This window comes from Panthera pardus, unplaced genomic scaffold, assembly GCF_024362965.1.
Source record: "Panthera pardus isolate Hobbes unplaced genomic scaffold, ASM2436296v1 HiC_scaffold_8, whole genome shotgun sequence".
NCBI classification, from domain to species: Eukaryota; Metazoa; Chordata; class Mammalia; order Carnivora; family Felidae; genus Panthera; species Panthera pardus.
This window is the reverse complement of record NW_026527013.1, coordinates 26831395-26850573: the sequence shown is the minus strand read 5'-3', so window position 1 is coordinate 26850573 and position 19179 is coordinate 26831395. Positions and strand designations below refer to the sequence as shown.

Here is a 19179-nt window from a genome sequence, read left to right as displayed (position 1 = left end):
TTGGGAATCTTTCCATGTTACTACATATTAATCTGTCTCATTCTTTTTAGTAGCTGCTATATGTATTATTGCCTGGGTATAGCATAACATATTTATCTAAAATTTCTCTATTTGTTTTTCTCTCCATGTTGTAATGAACTTCCATATAAGTGTATCTTTACGTACTTGTAAAATCTTCTCCATTTAAGACACGTGAGATTTTCATGTGAGTAAAAGAATGTATGCATTACCTAAAGGTTCATAATCTTCTACAGCTATAGTGATACAATCAGGAAAGCAGAGATGAAGAGGGAGGGAAAATCTGGAGGTGTTCAAGGACATTTAACAGATTCCCCCCGCCCTTGTTGGATTCTGCCAAATTTTCACTGAGGGCAAAAGTTTTAAAAAGTTTTTTCAAGACTCTAAATACTCAGAAACCCCTAATAATCAGAGTTTATGTAGTATTTTATATTGATAATTGAGCATCCTGATTTACAATTTGTGAAAAACGTACTTTTAGTGCCAAATATCTTCTTTATGGTGGTCTTCAAAACGTGATCATTTATAATGATACTATTCAGTGCAACACAATAGTCAGTTATGGAACAAGCAGTCCCCTAACCCTATGTATAAACAAAAGGTTGCAGTGCATTGGTGTTGTATTTCCTAAAATAAACGTGAGTTCATTGACAATTTATGACAAAGTGTGTTTTTCAAGTGGGGGTGCTGGGAGGTAGGGTTAGGAGAGTGAGTGGTATGAGAGTTCCATGGTTTGACATCTCACTTTTATGTTAGAGAATTCTAGCATCCAGGCTGTAGCTTTTCTAAGGAAGGTGAATGTTGCTTGAAAACAGATGATCTTGAAGAAAAGGAAAGAGAAAACCCAATAAATTAGAGCTGACAAATCAATTAGAAACATACATCTGGAGGAGTAATATCCTATATTTACAAAGTGCTTCACAGTTTCTTTTTTATAATTTTGTATTTTATTGTATTTATTTATTAATATAGCCAAAAAAGACAAGAGAGTAGGACATTAAAAGGAACTATTTTTTTACATTGATTTTCTGGGGATAGTACAGAAAGGGTTTGACTATCACTCATATGCCCAAGAAATATATCATAAAATATTAATAAAGCAAACATCTGTGCACACCACCTATCCCAACAAATAGAATAGTATCTAGCACTTGATGGCTGTGTAAACAAATTTCCCTTTTTTTCTCACAGGTAGCAGTGTTCTCATTTTCATGTTTATAATTTTTTTAATTTTAATTGTATTTATTTATTTATTTGTTCTTTATTTTTCAGCATGATGAATAGACAGATGTTATTATCCCCAATTTATATTTTAGCATATGTGCTGCCGAAGCGAGCACTATCCCCAATTTATAGATGAAGGAATTGAAACTCCCAAGAGGTTGACTCTAGTTCCTGAAACCCTTTGTCTTTAATAATAAAGATGTAAATATTACTGTGTTAGTTTCCTAGGGCTGCCATAATAAATCACCACAAACTAGGTGGCTTGAAACAACAGTATTATCTCACAGTTCTGGAAGCTAAAAGTCCCAGATCAAGGTGTCAGCAGGGTTAGTTCCCTCTGAAACACTTAATGAGAATCTACCATGCCCCTCTCTGCCAGCTTTTCTGGCAGTTGCCAGCAATCTTTGGCATTTCTTGGCTTATAGATGCATCACTCAAGTTTCTGGCTCTGTAGTCACATGGTACCCTCTGTGTGTGTATGTCTGAATTTCCATCTTCTTATAAGGACACCAATCATTGGATTACAGCCCACTTTAACCTAGCATGACTTTATCTTAATTCAATTATTTCTGCAAAGACCCCATTTTCCAAATAAGGTCACATTCATAGGTACCAGGGATTAAGACTTGGACATATTTTTCCGGGGAACACAGTTGAACCTACAGCAATGACTGTGGGTCATCGAATGAATGTTTTCCAAAAGCACAAGGGCATCACCAACAAAGGTGATGCTTACTCTTTTCTGTATCTTTCTGCTATATTTCCCATTATCCAAAGTCCCATCACCAATAAGTGATTGAACTCATAACAGCTTTTTTTTTAGTGGAGATGTAATCCACATACCATAAAATTCTCCCCTTAAAATGTATGATTTAGTGGTTTTTAGTATATTTCATAGAGTTGTACAACCATCACCACTGCGTAATTTTAGAATGCTTCATCACCCACAAAGTACCTGCATCCATGAGTAGTTACTCCCCGCCTCCTGCGACTCCCAGCCCTTTCTTTCCATCTAGAGATTTGCTTATTTTGAACATTTCATATAAGTGGAACCATACAGTATGTAGTCTTTTGTGTTTAGCTTCTTTCACTTACCATAATGTTTCCAGCATTTGATGAACTGATCATAAAATTTATATGGGAATTCAAAGATTCGTAATAGAACAGTTTTGCAAAAGAAGAACAAAGGTGGAGGACTTATCTTTACTACTTTCAAAATTTAGTATAAAGCTACAGTAATGAAGGCAGTATGGTACTGGCATGAAGAAGATAGATAAATGAAGTAGCATACAGAAATAAAACCTTACATTTATGATAAGTTGATTTTTTTTACAACGTTGCTAAAGCAATTCAGTAGGTAAAAAAATAGTCTTTTCAGCAAATGATGCTGGGCCATTTGGATATCCATATGCAAAAAAATTAGAACCTTACCTCACACCATATACAGAAATTAGCTCAAAATGGATTGTAGACCTAAATATAAGAGTTAAAAATATAAAACTTCTGAAAGAAAACAGTAGGAAATCTTCATGACCCTGGGTTAGGCAAAGCATTTGTAGATATGTCAACAAAACAAAAATAAAAAATAATAAATTGGACTTTATAAAAAAATATAAGTTTTGCATTTAAAGGCACCTTTAAGTAAATGAAGACAGCCTCAGAATGGTGAAAATATTTGCAAATCATATATATGATAACATTCTTGTATCCAGAATATGAAAAGAACTCTTACTATTTAATAGTAAGAAAATATATCACCCAATTTAAAACTTAGTAAAAGATTTGGATAGACATTTCATAAAAGTAAATAGATAAATGGCTAAAAAGCACATGATAATATTCTCAACATCATTTGTCATTAGGGAAATGCGAATTAAAACCACAATGACTGTTTCCATAATTTGAATATTGTAGATAATGCTGCTATAAACATTCGGGTGCATGTATCCCTTTGAATTAGCATTTTTGTATTCTTTGGGTAAATACCTAGTAGTGCAATTGCTGGATCATAGGGTAGTTCTATTTTTAACTTTTTCTTAACTATAGAGAACTGATGGTTTCCAGAGAGGAGATGGGTTGGGGATGGGTTAAATAGATAATGGGAATTAAGGAGGGCACTTGTTCTGATGAGTGTGGGGTGTTGTGTGCAAATGTTGAATCACTGTATTGTACAGCTGAAGCTAATATTACACTGTAGGTTAATTATACTGGAATTTAAATAAAAACTTAAGAAAATTAAAAAAATAAAACCACAGTGAGATACCACCCCATACCCAGCACAATAGCTGTCTTCCTGGGTGTTAGCCTATGAAATGTGAAAACATGACTACACCCAGAGTTGAACATGAATGTTCTTAGTATCATTATTTAGATTGGCCAAAGCTGGAGACAAACTACAATTCTGTCAATTCCGTTGGTGAATGGATAAGCAAAATGTGGCATATCCATATGTTATAATACTACTCTGCAATAAAAAGTAATGATACAAGCTACAGTATGGATGCATGTCAAAAACATTGTGCTAAGTGAAAGATGTGAGATGCAAAAAAATTTATATTCTGTATTCCATTTATATGAAATATCTAGAGAAGACAAGTTTCCAGACCCAAACCAGATTCAGGATAGCCTGATGGTGGGGATGAGAGTGGAACTGACTGTAGACAGGTATGCAGGATCTATTTGGATGATGGGAATGTTCAATAACTGAATTCTGGTCATAGTTGCATAACTCCTTAAATATACTAAAAATGTAGTGAATTTTTTTTTAAGTTTATTTTTTTATTTTGAGAGAGAGAGAAAGAGAGACAGCATGCACACAGGGGAGGGGCAGAGAGACAGAAAGAGAGAATCCCAAGCAGGTTCCATTCTGACAGCACAGAGCCCAGTGTGGGGCTCAATCCCATGAACTGTGAGATCATGTCCTGAGCTGAAATCAAGAGTTGGACACTTACCTAACTAAGCCATTAAGATGCACCTAAAAATGGTGAATTTTGTGGCATGTAAATTATGCCTCAATAAAGCTGCTTTTTAAGAGGGGATCAAATTATATTCAGAGAAAAATTCAAAGAGTACCACTTATTAAAGTCATACCTGTGAAATATGCCTTGTAATGAATGCTCATTATAAAAAGAGGGCTCCATGTGTTTTACTAAACATATGAAAGCATCTTAGGTTCAGAATTCCTATTCTTCTTTATAAAGGACAAAAGAATCCTCAATGAATTAAACTTCAGTAGAAAGGATCTGGGAAAGATTAATGGAATAAAATTCCCTGTGGTGATCATGAAGCATAGGAATGAATGTATCTTATGCGTCTTCTACATGACTTTAAATTTCAGTACACAGCCATGTTAACTATATACCTAAACATCATTGCACACATTTAAATGTACCATTTTGCAAACTCACTATTTTCTTGCAATTATACCTGGAGTTATTTGATGGCATCACTGAAGGTGTGCATTCAAATTTGGTCATTTTTAGGTCATGATAAAAAAAATAAATACCACTTTGGCTTTAAGAACAAATAATTCTAATAAATGAATCTAATCACCAGAAGCCTGACATCAGTTTTGCAAGTTTAAACTGAAGTGAACATTCAGTGGTTGTAAATGATTGTATATACGGAAGAAAAGTGAATAGGTAATCTAAATGGATGAGTTTATCTACACTATTGGATGGTTGCTACCATTTACTCAAATACTCACTGAGGTTGCCATTGTTAAAAAAAATTGTCAATCAAAGATGAAGATATAAAAGCAAATTGGAAACTGAATTGGAAAGTAATTTTACTTTCAAATGGTTTGCAAATGTAGATGTTAAGTTTGGAATGAATGTCGTTAATGACCATAGCTGAAAGAGTTATACACCTGCTGATCACTAGAATATTATAATAAATGAGGTTGATTTTCCTGTTGACTACCCCATTTTTTCTCAACATGGTCTCATTACTTTTTCTATTACATTGCTGACCCTTAGCTATGAATGCTCACTTACAGATATAAAAATGTATTAACTCATATATGGGTTTTTAAAAATATATATATCTTTAAGTGTAAGAGGAGCAATGCCACTGTTGCTTGTCTTTTTCTGCTTTGTTAGGTCACAGGAGGTTTGAGATGGTGAAAATCAAGCCTGCATTACAACTGAAGAGCTGTTTTACAAGCAGCCTTCCTTACAGCAACTAAATTGTCCCCAAAAAAGCACATGAGCACATGAGCATAATGAAGCTTTTAAGTAGTTCACACATATGCATTTATATTCTCTCTCTCATGAATGACTAATTTTAATTTTTTTAAAGTAGCAATTCAGCTTGCTTTCAGAACCATTTAAGCTTAGCACATGATTTTGTTTTCCCTCCAAAACCAAGTATTCTTGATTATGAGATAGGGAAGGTTTGCATATTTATTTTTGCAAAGACAGTAGAATAAGTTCTCATCACCATATGAGTGGCTTAGTCCTAATACCTCTGTCCTAAACTGGGCACGTGAGCATTTAGAAATTCTTCCAGAGATCAGAGCTGTAATGGCTAGGTCTGATGGAGAACTATTGTGCAAACCAAAGACCTGACCTCTACAAGGACAAAGTTGGGCTGTGTATCCACTGTATGGTTCTTAGGGAGCCTTACAGCCCAGGGGGCCTTTCTTTCTTAATAAATATTTTAGTTAGTAGAAAATGAAAGGCTAAAAATACATAGCATTCACTAAACAATCCACAACCACCCAAGTTGACGATGGTTAGTACTTAGTTAGAATTTTCTGTGTGCCAGGCACTATTCTGAGCATTTTTCTTATATTCGCTTACATATGCAGTCCTCACAACAGTCTTATGAGTACTATGGTTTTCCACGTTTTATTAATAAAGAAACTGAGGTACAAAAGGTTAAGTAACATACCCGCTGTCACACAGCTAAGAAATGGTGAAGCCAGAATTTGAACACAGAAAGTATGGCTTTGAAATTAATGCTCTTAACCATTACAGCTTATTTCCATACTTGTTGATAATGAGTAGTCTAGAATAATAACAATTGATCACTAAAAAAAAAAAAAAAGCAGTACTCAGAAACTACTATTAAGACAACACTGATGATAAATTGATAATGAATTGTCCTTTCCCCAAACTGCAGAAATCCCACCTCTGTTGTGTTTGTACATGTGTGTACTGGGAACTCTTACAAATCACCAAACCTTTCAGGGCAGTCATACTTCTTTGCGGAGTTTAGAATGAGAGACTGCTTGAAACTCTAAAATGGGCTTGGGAGTACCAAATGCTAGTAACCCTTTTAAACTCAATTAGAATGTTACTAGAAGTGATAAAACTGAAATTTATGGAACTGCATGTTATTCACCCATGAAAACAAAGGAAAAGATTTGCATATTTGCATCAGATTATGGCCCATAAAGTGGACTGTAGTTACTGACCTAGAACACCAAGAGGGAATGAAAGAAATTCAGTAATAGAGGTTGAAAAACATGCTGTGGTGAGTAAAAAAAAAAAAAAAAAAAAAAAGATGTAATTATTTTTAATTTGGAGTCTGAGGTGTTTTCAGGGAGGAGGTAGCATTACAACCCAAACTATGATGGATGAATATAATTTCAGCTGGCATAATCAGAGAAGGGGCTTTCAAGGGAAACGCATAAGCAAAGGCACCAAAAAACAACAGGAGGGAGAGTATGTTTAAGTAGAAAGCATGCTGGTATTGTCATTGTGGCAGCCCACTCCAGTGTTCCATGTCACGTCCTCTGGGTCCACGTCCGATATCAGCTGCAGCTGCAGTGGGTGGTTTGGAGCAAGCTTGCTTGGATAGCTTCCCATATAAAGTGCCATCCAGGACTTTGTTTGATGTTGTGGGAACCTACTACTCCACCCACAGATAGGCATAGCCTGAAAATACTAGGGAGGTTAGGCCCCCCAAGGCAACCCTTAACCATTGCGGGGAGTTGGAAGGTAGAGAATATATGCTCCCACCTCCTCTCTTCAAGTGGACACTTCTGGGAGATGCTCTGTACATGTTTCCATGGTCCTGGACATCCTGGTGGGATGCAGCCCCTGTGGTCTATAGCAGTATTGTTGACAGCGCATTCTTATCTTGGCTTTTCCTCTTTTATTGTCTTACTCTCCCTCTTCCTTCATTCCTGTTTCATGGAATCAGCTCTCCAATAAACTACTTGCACCTGTGTCCTTTCCTCAGCCTGACAGCTAATTGGAACAGTGAAGTCCAGATGTTCAAAACAGGGCAGAATCAGTGATTCACAGGGTTCCTCACTAATAACTGAGAGGACTGTAAGTATATGAAGCCTATGGTGGCACGGTGAAGTGACCTCCAAGAACATGAAAATTAAGAAAGTCAGATTAACCTACGAGCTTTTAATTGCAAGATAATAGTTCCTGAATCAGAGGGGTGTTGTCTTTGTTTCTGTTTTTTTACAAATTTTTAAAAGAAGAATTTGTGAATGGAATGTGTGTGCACATGCACACACATACTTACAAAGGCAAACATGGGTTCTGTCCAGCCAAACAGTCTTAGTTACCAGATGCTAAATATTTTGTTCCCAGGAGCAAAGATTCTTCTACTATGGATGTTTTTATAGGCACTGTCTGCCCAAAAGAAGATCAGCATCTTGTTAAGAATGTAGTAAGTACTAGGATCAATTAGATCTGAGTTTAAATCTGCATTCTGCTAGATGTCTGAGAACTAAAGCTTCAGTTTCCTCATCTGTTAAGTAGAGATAATACTAATAGACATCTTGTGGGGTTTATGAGAGCATTGTGAGATAATGCATCTAGAATACTTAATACAGTGTTGGCATAAAGAAATGTTCAATACATAATAGATATTTATTTTTTAAGTTTTTTTTTTTTTGTTTTTTTTTTTAGGGAAAGAGAGAACATGCACAAATAGGGCAGGGGCAGAGAGAGAGGGAGAGAGAGAATCCCAAGCAGGCTCTGCACTGTCAGCACAGAGCCCGATGCAGGGCTCAGTCTCAGGACCTGTGAGATCATGACCTGAGCTGAGATCGAGTTGGACACTTAACCAACTGAGCCACCCAGACACCCCTAATAGATATTTAATAATAATATCACTACCTTTTCTTTGAGGAATGCATACATCAAGAACTGAAGTCTAAGTCACTTGTTCTGATTGTGTGCCAAGCACAAAGACCTTCTGAAATTTGGTAAATATTTTTTCTTTAGATGAATTACCACATTCTAGTGGATTACTACACTCATCTTTCTAGCTTTGGATCATCCTTTCAGGAGGCTTTAACTGGAGTCATAGTTTAAGACACATGTTTGTGACCTATTAGAAAATTGGATCCAGACTGGAAGCCAGACTTGAGCAGGAAATGGTTTTAAAAGAGTGATAAGGGGAGAAGCAAAAGGGTATGTGGTTTTTATCAGATGAACAAGTATTGTATTGAAAGTGTTTGGCTGTGGTTCTGTGAGGACGGCACCAAGGCAGCCTTGTCACTGCCAGCACAGCATGTGGCAAATAGTGGCCACTGAGCATGAATGAATGAAAGAGCTTCAGGCTATTATGGTAGTGACCATACAGTCATATCACAGAAATCGTGGTGGATTTTAAAGAGGCAATTTTAACATTCTGCTACTTACCTAGCTGTATTTCCATACACTAGTAGCTTCCTTAGTTTATGGAGTCTAATTTCCCTATCTACAAAATGGAGAATGAATATACTGCCTTTAGTGAAGGATTTTTGTGAGACCTAATAAGATAACGTCTATGAAATGTGCTAAAACAGCTACTGAAGAATGTTTATTTTTCCTTCCACACTGGAGAATGATTTCTGCAACTTAGCTACTTCCATATCTCTGGTGCCTTGTGTTGTGCTGTTAAGGCATTGACTGAATGCTAGTAGAATGAATTAATGAAATCAGGAAGAAAATTTGAAATGGAGACCTTGAAGTTGAACAATTCCTAGTGATGATGGGCTACAAAGTAGGGCTATCTGTATAAGGTGCTAAAATGGAATAGATGTGTTGATTGTCATGGTGGAAAAGGTTTAAGTTTAAATTAAATTTTGCTCTCTTGTGTAGATAAAGTTACCCAGAATGGTGGCAGAAGAAAATTGTGATCTGGGTGCCAGACTTGCCCAGAAATATGAAATAATGGCCTATAGATAAATGGATCAGTACTGAGTAGACTTGGGGAAAGTAGTTTTTAATGTTTTAAAGTTTTAAAATAAAAAAAATAAGAAATGCAAGTGCATGTAGACCATCCATCAGTCATATTCTGAATCAAACAATGTCTTATTACATTTTTTTTAAAAGGAAACTTAACAAAGTATGTTTTCTGACCACAATGGAATTAAATTAAAAATCAATAGCAATGCAATATATAGGAAAGACTGTACTATTTGGAAATTAAATAGCACACATCTGAGTAACCCAAGATTCAAAGAAGAAATCATTTGGGAAATTAGAAAATATTTCAAACTGAATGAAAATTACAGTACAACATATCAGAATTTGTGGGAGACAGCTAACATAATGCTTAGAGGAAAGCTTTATAAGTTTTAAACGTTTGTATGAGAAAAGAGAGAGGTTTAAAATTAATTATCTAACTTTCCACCCGAAGAAGTGAAGGGGGAAAAACAGAACAAATTAAACCTAAAATAAGTAGAAGGAAAGAAATAAACATAGAACCAAGAATCAATAAAATTGAAAACAAAGAATTTGTAGAGAAATTCTACAAAGCCAAGAGTTGTTTCTTTAAAAAGTTAAACTTAATAAACCATAGAGGGATTGAATAATAAAAAGAGAGAAGTCACAAATTACCAATGTCAAGAATGAGAGACAGGATACCACTACAGATCCTACTAATGTTAAGTGATAATAAAGGGAATAATATGAACAACTTTAAGGCAATAAAATCCCAATGTATTAAAACTGAAACAACAAAAATTAGAAATCTGAATAGCCTCATACTCTGTTAAATTGAATATATAACCAAAATCTTCCCACAAAGAAAGCTTTAGACTTACATTAATTCTATTAACATTTAAACTAGCACCATTTTAGGGCACCTGGGTGGCTCATTTGATTAAGCATCCGACTCCGGATTTCAGCTCAGGTCATGATCTCACAGTTGGTGAGATGGAGCTCTGCATCTGGCTCTGCACTGACAGCATGGAACCTGCTTGGGATTCTCTCTCTTCCTCTCTCTGTGCCCCTACCCTCCTCAAAATAGATAAATAAACATTTAAAAATAAAAATAAATAAACTAGCACCATTTTAAATAAATTTTCAGACAATAGAAGAGGAGGAAACTCTTCCCAAATCACTTTATGGGATTAGCTTAACTCTGTTGTCAAAACCTGATATAAATATCATGAGAAAATACAAACCAATGTACCTCATGAACACAGGTGTAAAATTCTTCAACAAAATACTAGCATAATTGAAATTTATACCAAGAATACAAGGTTGGTTTCACATTTGGAAGTCAATCAGTATAATTCAAAATATGGACAGAATAAAGGAGAAACACAACAGGACTATCTCAATGCAGAAAAAGCATTGGACAGAATTCCATACCCTTTCATGAATTAAAAAAAAAAAACCTTTAAAAAAACTAGAAATAGAAAAGACAAGATCCTCAATATGTTAAAGGGAACTTACATCTAACATGATATGTAATGGAACCATAGTGAACATTTTTCCCTTATGATTAGGAACAAGGCAAGGTTTTCTGCTCTCATTATTTCAATTTAGTATATGCTGGAGGTGCTAACCAGTGCAGTAATGCAAGAAAAAAATAAAAAATAAAAATATTGAAAAAAACAGAAATAAAGTCTTTATTCACTGAAGACATGATTGTTTATGTATAAAATCCTCAGGAATCTACAAAACAACTACTAAAAGTAATGTGTGAATTAAGCAAGGTCACAGAAATAATTATATACAAAAATCGATGAAATTTTTATATACTAGTAGCAATTATCTTCAATCACATCAAAAAACAAAATACTTAGGAATAAATTTAACAAAAGCTGCACAAGACTTCTAAAATTAAAGCTGTAAAATATTGTGAAAGAAATTAAACAAGGCCTAAACAAATACATAATAAATACCATGTAAGTGGATTGGGTAACTCAATATTGTTCTCCCCAGATTGATCTTATAGATTCAACACAATCCAAAACTCTTAACAACTTTTTTTTATAGAAAATGATAAGTGGATCCTAAAATCTATCTGGAAAAGCAAGGGCCTAATGAACCTCAAAAAACAAAAAAACAAAAAAACAAACAAAAAGTTGAAGAGTTTCTTCATCTACTTTCAAGACTTACTACAAATCCAGAGTGATCAAGACAGTGTGACATTGGCGGAAGAATGGATAAATGAAACAAATGGATCCATAGAAAGCCCAGAAATAGATCCACACTCACACATATACAATTGATTTTCAGCAAAGTACCATGGCATTTCAATTTGGAAAAGGAGAATCTTTAACAAATAGTGCTGGGACAACTTGATAAACATACAGAAAGAACCACACCCACTACCTCACATAATATACTGAAATTAATATTGGATGGATCATAGAATGAAAAACTAAAACTATAAAGATCTAGAAGAAAGCGTAGAAAAGTATCTTCTTTGCAACTTTGGGCTAGGCAGGGATTTTTTAGGAAATAGAAAGTACGACTGTAAATAATGATAAGCTGGACTTCATGAAATTAAAAACTTCTAATCAAAAGGTATCATTAAGCAATAAGCTAATATAGATAATGTGTATATGAGTTTCTGTGTACTATTGATACTTTTGTGTGAGAAATTATTTCCAAATAAAAGGTTAACAAAAGATACCATTATAATAGGCAAGAAAGTATTCACAATGCATATATATGACAAAGGACAAATATCCAAAATATATAAATAATTATAAGAAAACAACCCAATAAAGTTGAGCAAATGACTTAACAGACATTACACAAGACATACCAGTAAACACATGTAAAAGTGGTCAAGGTGAGAGTACCTGGCTGGCTTGGTCATTGAAGTGAGCGACTCTTGATCTCAGGGTTGTGAGTTTGAGTCCCATGTTGGGCGTAAAGCTTATTAAAAAAAAAAAAAGTAGTCAGTGTCATTATTCATAAGACAAATGCAAATAAAATCGCAATGATATTTGTTCATACCAACCAGAATTGGCTAACATTAAAGTCTGCTAGTACCAAAAGTTGGTACTTTGGAGAATTATTTTTATAAAATTGTACATACTTATTCCCCAACTACCCAGTAATCCCATTCCTAGTTATCAAGAGAATAAAAATACTTGTTCACAAAAAGACTCTACAGGCATATTCAGACAGGTCTTATTTATGAGAAACCTATAAAATATCTATAGAATCTATAAAATTATACATATTTATTCCTCAACTACCCAGTAATCCCATTCCTAGTTATCAAGAGAATGAAAATACTTGTTCTCAAAAAAACTCACAGGCATATTCAGACAGGTCTTATTTATGAAAAACCTATACCGGAAATAAGTATCCATCAACAAGAGAATGGATAGATAAATTGCATAGCCATACAAGCCTCAGCAATTAAAGAAATGAACCATTGGTGCATGTTACAACATGGATAAATCTCAAAAATGTCATGTTAAGTGAAAAGAAGCCAGTCACAGAAGAGTATATGCTACACCATTTCATTTATAAGAATTTTGAGAACAGACAAAACTTAGACATGATGTTAGAAATCAGGAGTGATGATTGATGAGAGGGGGCCAAGAGAGAACTTTCTAAGGTGATGGAAATGTTCTATATTTTGTTTGGAGTGGTGATTATATCAGTGTAAACATTTATCAAAGCACATGAGATTGTACTCTAAAATCCTCATTTCAGTTATACATATAAAATAAAGAAATCAAAGAGACTATAATTATTTGTCTTTATGATATCCATTCATCATGCAAGGTGGAATGTTGACTCTCCCAGTGTGAACAGTAAATTTATAAAACCCTTTACCTTGGCTAAAGACCCTGCATGATTTGGCTCTAGGCTGCCCTTTCTACTTTATGCCCTCTTTTTACCTGCTAGGTCCTACCTAACCCTGCTGGCTTTATTATAAAGTAGATCATTTCTTGATGTTTTCTAATTCCGTCTCTTCTTTGTTTTCTTCATTGCATTTAGAAGAACTGGCATTTATTTTTTCTCTTTCTCCTTTTTTACCTTGCTTTTCTCACCATCATATTCCCCAGTGTACTCCCAGGATACTGTCTGGTTCAGTGAGCTTTTTCTTAAATATGTGAATGAATGAATGTTCCTGTAGTTCTATATGTTGATAAAATGGTAGTCTGCTCAAACATTCTTCTGGAGTTTGATCCTTACCAATTCAAATAAAAATGACATAGTCTTTTCTCTATAAGCAAAGCAGAGCTTTAATAAGATTGTGCTCAACTGAGTTTTGGTTGGTGCAACCAAACTTTTTGTATGATGTGAGGGAACTTTTTCTTCCCTCTCCTTTTCCAGAATCCCAATATGGTTTTCCTTCTATTTCTCTAATCAGAGCTTCTTACACAAGACACCTAATAACATGACAATGCTTTCCAAACATATTTGATCCTATTGGTAAAATGTTTGAGCACACTAACCACGTAGGTACATTTATTTATTTCAAAAACACATTTATTTGGAAATGTGCACAAAAATAACATTTGTAAAGGATGGGATGAAAGATAGCTCTAACCACCCCACCTCCCCGTATGCTCATCTCACTTTGAAGACACTGCCTTGGGGCAAATATTATACTATATTTACTTATACATCTAAATATAAAACTGCAGTAAGCTTAACACTTTTGCATTTTAACCTTACCTCTGACTATGGATTGAAAGGCTTTATTGCTTTTTAAATAAATTTATAGTATTGTTTAGTGCAGGTAGGGTATAATTTTTAGGTGGGGCATACTCTGAATTCATCTCATCTAATTTTTACTGTATTTATTCTTAACATTGTTCACTGATAGTTTTTCTACAGAAGAATATGTGTTTTAGAGGGAAGAAATAATGAGATTAGAAAAGTAGGAAGGGAGATAAGGAAAAGCTATAGAAAAGGCCATGTTGGAGCACCTGAGTGGCTCAGTTGGGTAAGCATCTGACTCTTGATTTTGGCTCTCAGGTCATGATCTCACAATTTGTAAGATCAAGCCCTATATTGCACTCTGCGCTGATAGCACAGAGCCTGCTTGGGATTCTCTCTCTCTCTCTCTCTCTCTCTCTCTCTCTCTGCCCCCCCCCACTTGCATGCACACTCTCTCTCTCTTTCCAAATAAATAAATAAACATCTTACCGCTTCTCAGCCTTTTGGCTAAGATCAAGTGAAATAAATAAACATCTTTTAAAAAATAAAAGGCTATGTTGACTTAAAATATTTAATTACACTGTAAATATTAATAGTCGTTCATTTGAATGAAATGTTGTCAGCTTGGGGGATTACTAATTGTAGAAAATTAGCAGTTTGTACATGTAGATAAAGTTGCTAAAAATGGTAGAAACATCACTATTCTCCGGTAAAAAGACAGTCTTTAATAAGCATCAACTCTACCATATAGCAGCCTGAGACAGGTTTGGAGATTTTAAGCCTCCTGTTGCCTCTGAGACCTAAAGGAAGCAGAACATAAAAATGAGCCTCTATCAATTTGAAGCAAACCTAATCTTTGTGATCATGGCTGTGGTCTAAATCTATTAAAGATGTTCAAATTCAGTGTCCTTGGTATCACAGCGGCTTGACCTGAATAGTGAGCAATAAACTTGTGTATTATAATTCTGGTTTGAAGATATGTGCTTAGGAAGTGAAACCGACAGTCAGTGTTTTGTGTCTGTCTCTAAGCAGACTAAGAGCCTATATAAAATGACAGGTGCGTTTCTAGGGAAAGAAACCCATAATGTTTTCCTATTTAGTAGGTGACAGTATGTCCCAAGATAACACAAGCTTAAGGGGCTGGAACAAGCAATGGTTATTAAAAGCTAGCAGTTTCTCAGTTCATACAGATTGAATTTTTTCATAGGCTAGAAGACTGTGGAAATCTAGTGTAGAGTACTGAAATAAATTAGCATATTAAGTGAATTTATACATTCAGGCTTGTGAGCACTTTGAATTTAAGGAAGAAACTTTATTACTCCTTGAAAGGAAAAAAAAAGGCAGTTCTTAAATTCTGTGTTTGATCTCCCTATTGGAAAGGGCCTATATGATAAACTATATCATTTTGATGATTATCCAAAGCGGTGGTTATTATATTGATGAAAATCTTTCTCTCTTCTTTCTTTTTTCAGAATTACTGATTTAGGGAACATTAAAAGAAGATTGTATTTATCAACGGTCCATAAGGAACTGTCCTCAACTCCTCTCCATGCAAAAATCCCACTTTTCATGATCAAGCGCAAAATTGTAAGTGTCACATGAATGTTGCTTAAAATATTAAATTTAAATTCAGCAAATACTAATTATGGGCCTACTCTGTGTATAAGGTACTTTGTTAAGTATATAAAAATGAATAAAATGCATACTCTTCCTTTCCCTCCCATGAAAGAGCTTAAAATCCACTAGGTGGGAGAATATAATTATTTGAGCATCTGGAATATTACCAAAACTGATAGGGAGCTCAGTGAAGAGAGAAGTTCTACTGGTATCATCAAAGGGAAAGAAGCCCATCTAACTGCAGGATGAGGAAAGGCTGCATGAAGAAGATTACAGTTAGTTGGGCCTTTGAAGGACTGTAAGAATTCAACAGCTAGAGAAGGGAAGTGAGCATTCCAAGCAGAAGGAACAGCATGAACAGAAGCTTGAAGGCTGGAAATTGGTACACATTTGGAGAACAAAGAATGATTAATCATTGTGGCCAGATTTTCAAAAAATAGCCTTAAGGAAACAGCAGTCCTGTAATATAACAGTCAGATATAGGTTGGGAGATTTTATGCCTATTGTGTAACCTCTAAGACATAAAGCAGAAATAATGTATGGAGATGTAAACTGTAGGTTACAGGCCAAGAAATTTGAGCCTGATATGACTTGACTAGTCTTTCTCAAACTTCAGTTATTTTAGTACTACTCTCATGACTTTACCATGTTTGTGTACAACCTGTGATTAATACTTTCCTTTAAATAACTCACCTTTGGGGATCTTAAATACATTTATTTTAGAAGAAACCTTTTACCACTTACTCAAATGTATGGACGCCAGTATAAGGAAGGATCATGAAAAGTCAGGTGAATATGACACCTGGAAACTAATAAAGCTCTAATAACTGATTCTAAACAAATGGAGATCTGTGATGTGTCAGACAAAGAATTCAGAATAATCTTCTTTTTTTTTAATGTTTATTTATTCTTGAGACAGAGACAGAGTGTGAACAGGGGTGGGGCAGAGAGAGAGGGAGACACAGAATCCGAAACAGGCTCCAGGCTCTGCACGGTCAGCACAGAGCCCGATGCAGTGCTCGAACCCACAAACCGTGAGATCATGACCTGAGCTGAAGTCGGACGCCCAACCGACTGAGCCACTCAGACGCCCCCAGAATAATCTTCTTAAAGAAATTTGGTGACCTACAAGAACATACAGACAGACAACTCAATGAACTTAGGAAAACAAACTACACACAGCACAGGATTTTTGACAAAGGAATAGAAAACATCAAAAATAAACTAATAGAAATGCTAGAGCTGAAAAATATAGGAAGTTGAACTGAAGAATTCAATAGAGAGCTTCAAAAGCGATTCAACCATGCAGAAAAAAGAATGAGTGACCTGGAGGACAAGGCAATTAAAATTATCCAGTCAGGGGAGTAAAAAGTGAAATGAAATGACAAAGAGTGAAAAAACCCTATGAGAATTATGAGACATAAGGAAAATTTACATTATGGGAATATTCCCAATATTCACATTATGGGAATTCCAGAAGAAGAAGAGAAAGAGAAAAGGATAGAAAGTGTATTTAAATCAGTAATGGCTCAAAACTTCCCAAACCTGGGGAGAGAAATAGATATCCAGATCCAAGAGGCCCAAAGGACCCCAAATAAGACTACACAGACATATTACAGACATATTACAATTACATGTTGAGTCAAAGAAAGAATTTTAAAAGCAACAAGAGAAAAGAGAGAAGTTACATACAAAGGAATTCCCATAAAACTATGGGGAGATTTTTCAACAGAAGCCTTTCAGGCCAGAAGAGAATATGATAAATATAAAAGAGATATTGATAAATATTAAAAAAAAAAACTTAAAATCAACCAAGAATACGATACCTAGCAAAGCTGTCTTTCAGAAACAATGGAGGGATAAAGACTTTCCCAGACAAACAAAAGCTGATGGAATTCATTACCACTAAACCTGTCTTACAATAAATGCTAAAGGGAGTTCTTTGAGTAGAAATAAAAGTCCTCTAACAACATGCAAATGTAAGAAGGCAATGTAAAAATCACTGTATATGTAATAGAGTTGAAGTCTGTAACAGGGCAATTAGTGGTGCATAATTCATTTATAATAATATAAAATTGCATTCACCCTTCTATGTTTAAGTATGATTTCCTTATTCATCTAAGATTTTTTAGAGTTCAATGTTATGTGGTTTCCAAGAGTTAAATTGTATGTGAGACCAATACACTTTTCTGTGTGCAGTTAAATGAATCAAATCTGTCTTTACCTTGCTTTGTGGGTCAGTCCCCTTTGTCAGTTAATTAACTGAAGTCCTAGATATTTTCTTAAATTTTAACTGATCATTCTGTACATGGCTATAATACACACACACGCACACACACACACACACACACACACACAGTGTTATTTGTAGGAATACAGTATTTGAAAATCAAATACTATCTTTCTTTACAAGTGAACCTTGATAACATCGCAAGTGAACTTGATTGACCAATATTTCTTATTTAACAAATAAGTCACATGAATTTGTGCTAGCAGCACCAGGTATCTAATGATATAAGAAGTGTACTGCCGAAACTAAAAAATAAATAGTAATATGAGTAATAGGTCCTGTGGGGCAGTGTTCTTTGATTCATCTACCTCATCTTCCCACTCTCCAGTTAGATGACTCAGTGGAGAATAGTTACATGTAGTTTTTAAAAAATCCTGGTATGAAGAAAGCAAATTGGTCGCTATTTTAGGTAAGTTTAAGCTCATGCTAAATTTTAAAAGGCAAAGCAGTCATAATATTTGTAACATATCTAGAAGTTTTTCCTCAATGTGGTTGAATCTAGAAAGAATTGTTCACTTATATTTGAGATAGTTCTAAGCAATAAGCGAAGATAAAATATTTTTTCTATAGTGTTCTGGTTGAATCTGGAAGGAATTGTTCACTTACATTTGAGATAGTCCTAAGCAATAAGCAAAGATAAGACATTTTTTTCTATAGCATTCCCCATCCCAGTGAAATCACCAAGTCATAACTGCTTGTAATGTATTCTAATTATTTTATATTTTGTTAAATACAAACCCATAAGTAATATATAGAAGTTAAGAGCATGGTATCTGAATTCTGACAGTTACTAGTTATGTGACCCTGTGCAAGTTTCTGTTCATTTTCCTCATCTATAAAATGCAGATAATATGAGATATACATCCTATTAAGATTGTTGTGGAGATTTACACAAGTATATAAACATGAGGCTTTTAGAACAGTGCCTGGCACAGTCTTAAGTCATAGATAAGGATTATAGCTTCAGTTTGGTCTTTAGTTGCTATATCTTCCAGGAAGCCCTCCATGATATCCCCTCTGTGGTTCAGATATTTGGGGTATAGTTCACCATTGCCATTCACAAATTCATGATCTTCATAACCCTTCTTCAGTCTGCACCTAAATCATATTTGCTTATGTATCTCCCCGCCTTTAGACTATAAGCTTGTCTTAATTGACTTTTATCCCTAGTCCCTATAAGTACATGGCATGTAGTAAGTGCTCCAT

The 19179-nt window shown here is 34.8% G+C and overlaps 1 protein-coding gene across 13 annotated transcripts in view; it reads left to right on the top strand.

Moving 5' to 3' along the window:
• The window catches only part of CFAP20DC (CFAP20 domain containing), a 238250-nt gene that overhangs the window by 66339 nt on the left and 152732 nt on the right, over positions 1-19179 (top strand). For all 13 annotated transcript variants that reach the window (XR_008420166.1, XM_053896827.1, XM_053896829.1 and 10 more), the window contains one exon: positions 15539-15653. Coding sequence is in view for 12 of the 13 variants with exons in the window: in XM_053896827.1 (XP_053752802.1) it covers positions 15539-15653 (115 nt within the window). In the remaining variant the exon portion in view is untranslated. The remainder of the gene's footprint in view (positions 1-15538; positions 15654-19179) is intronic.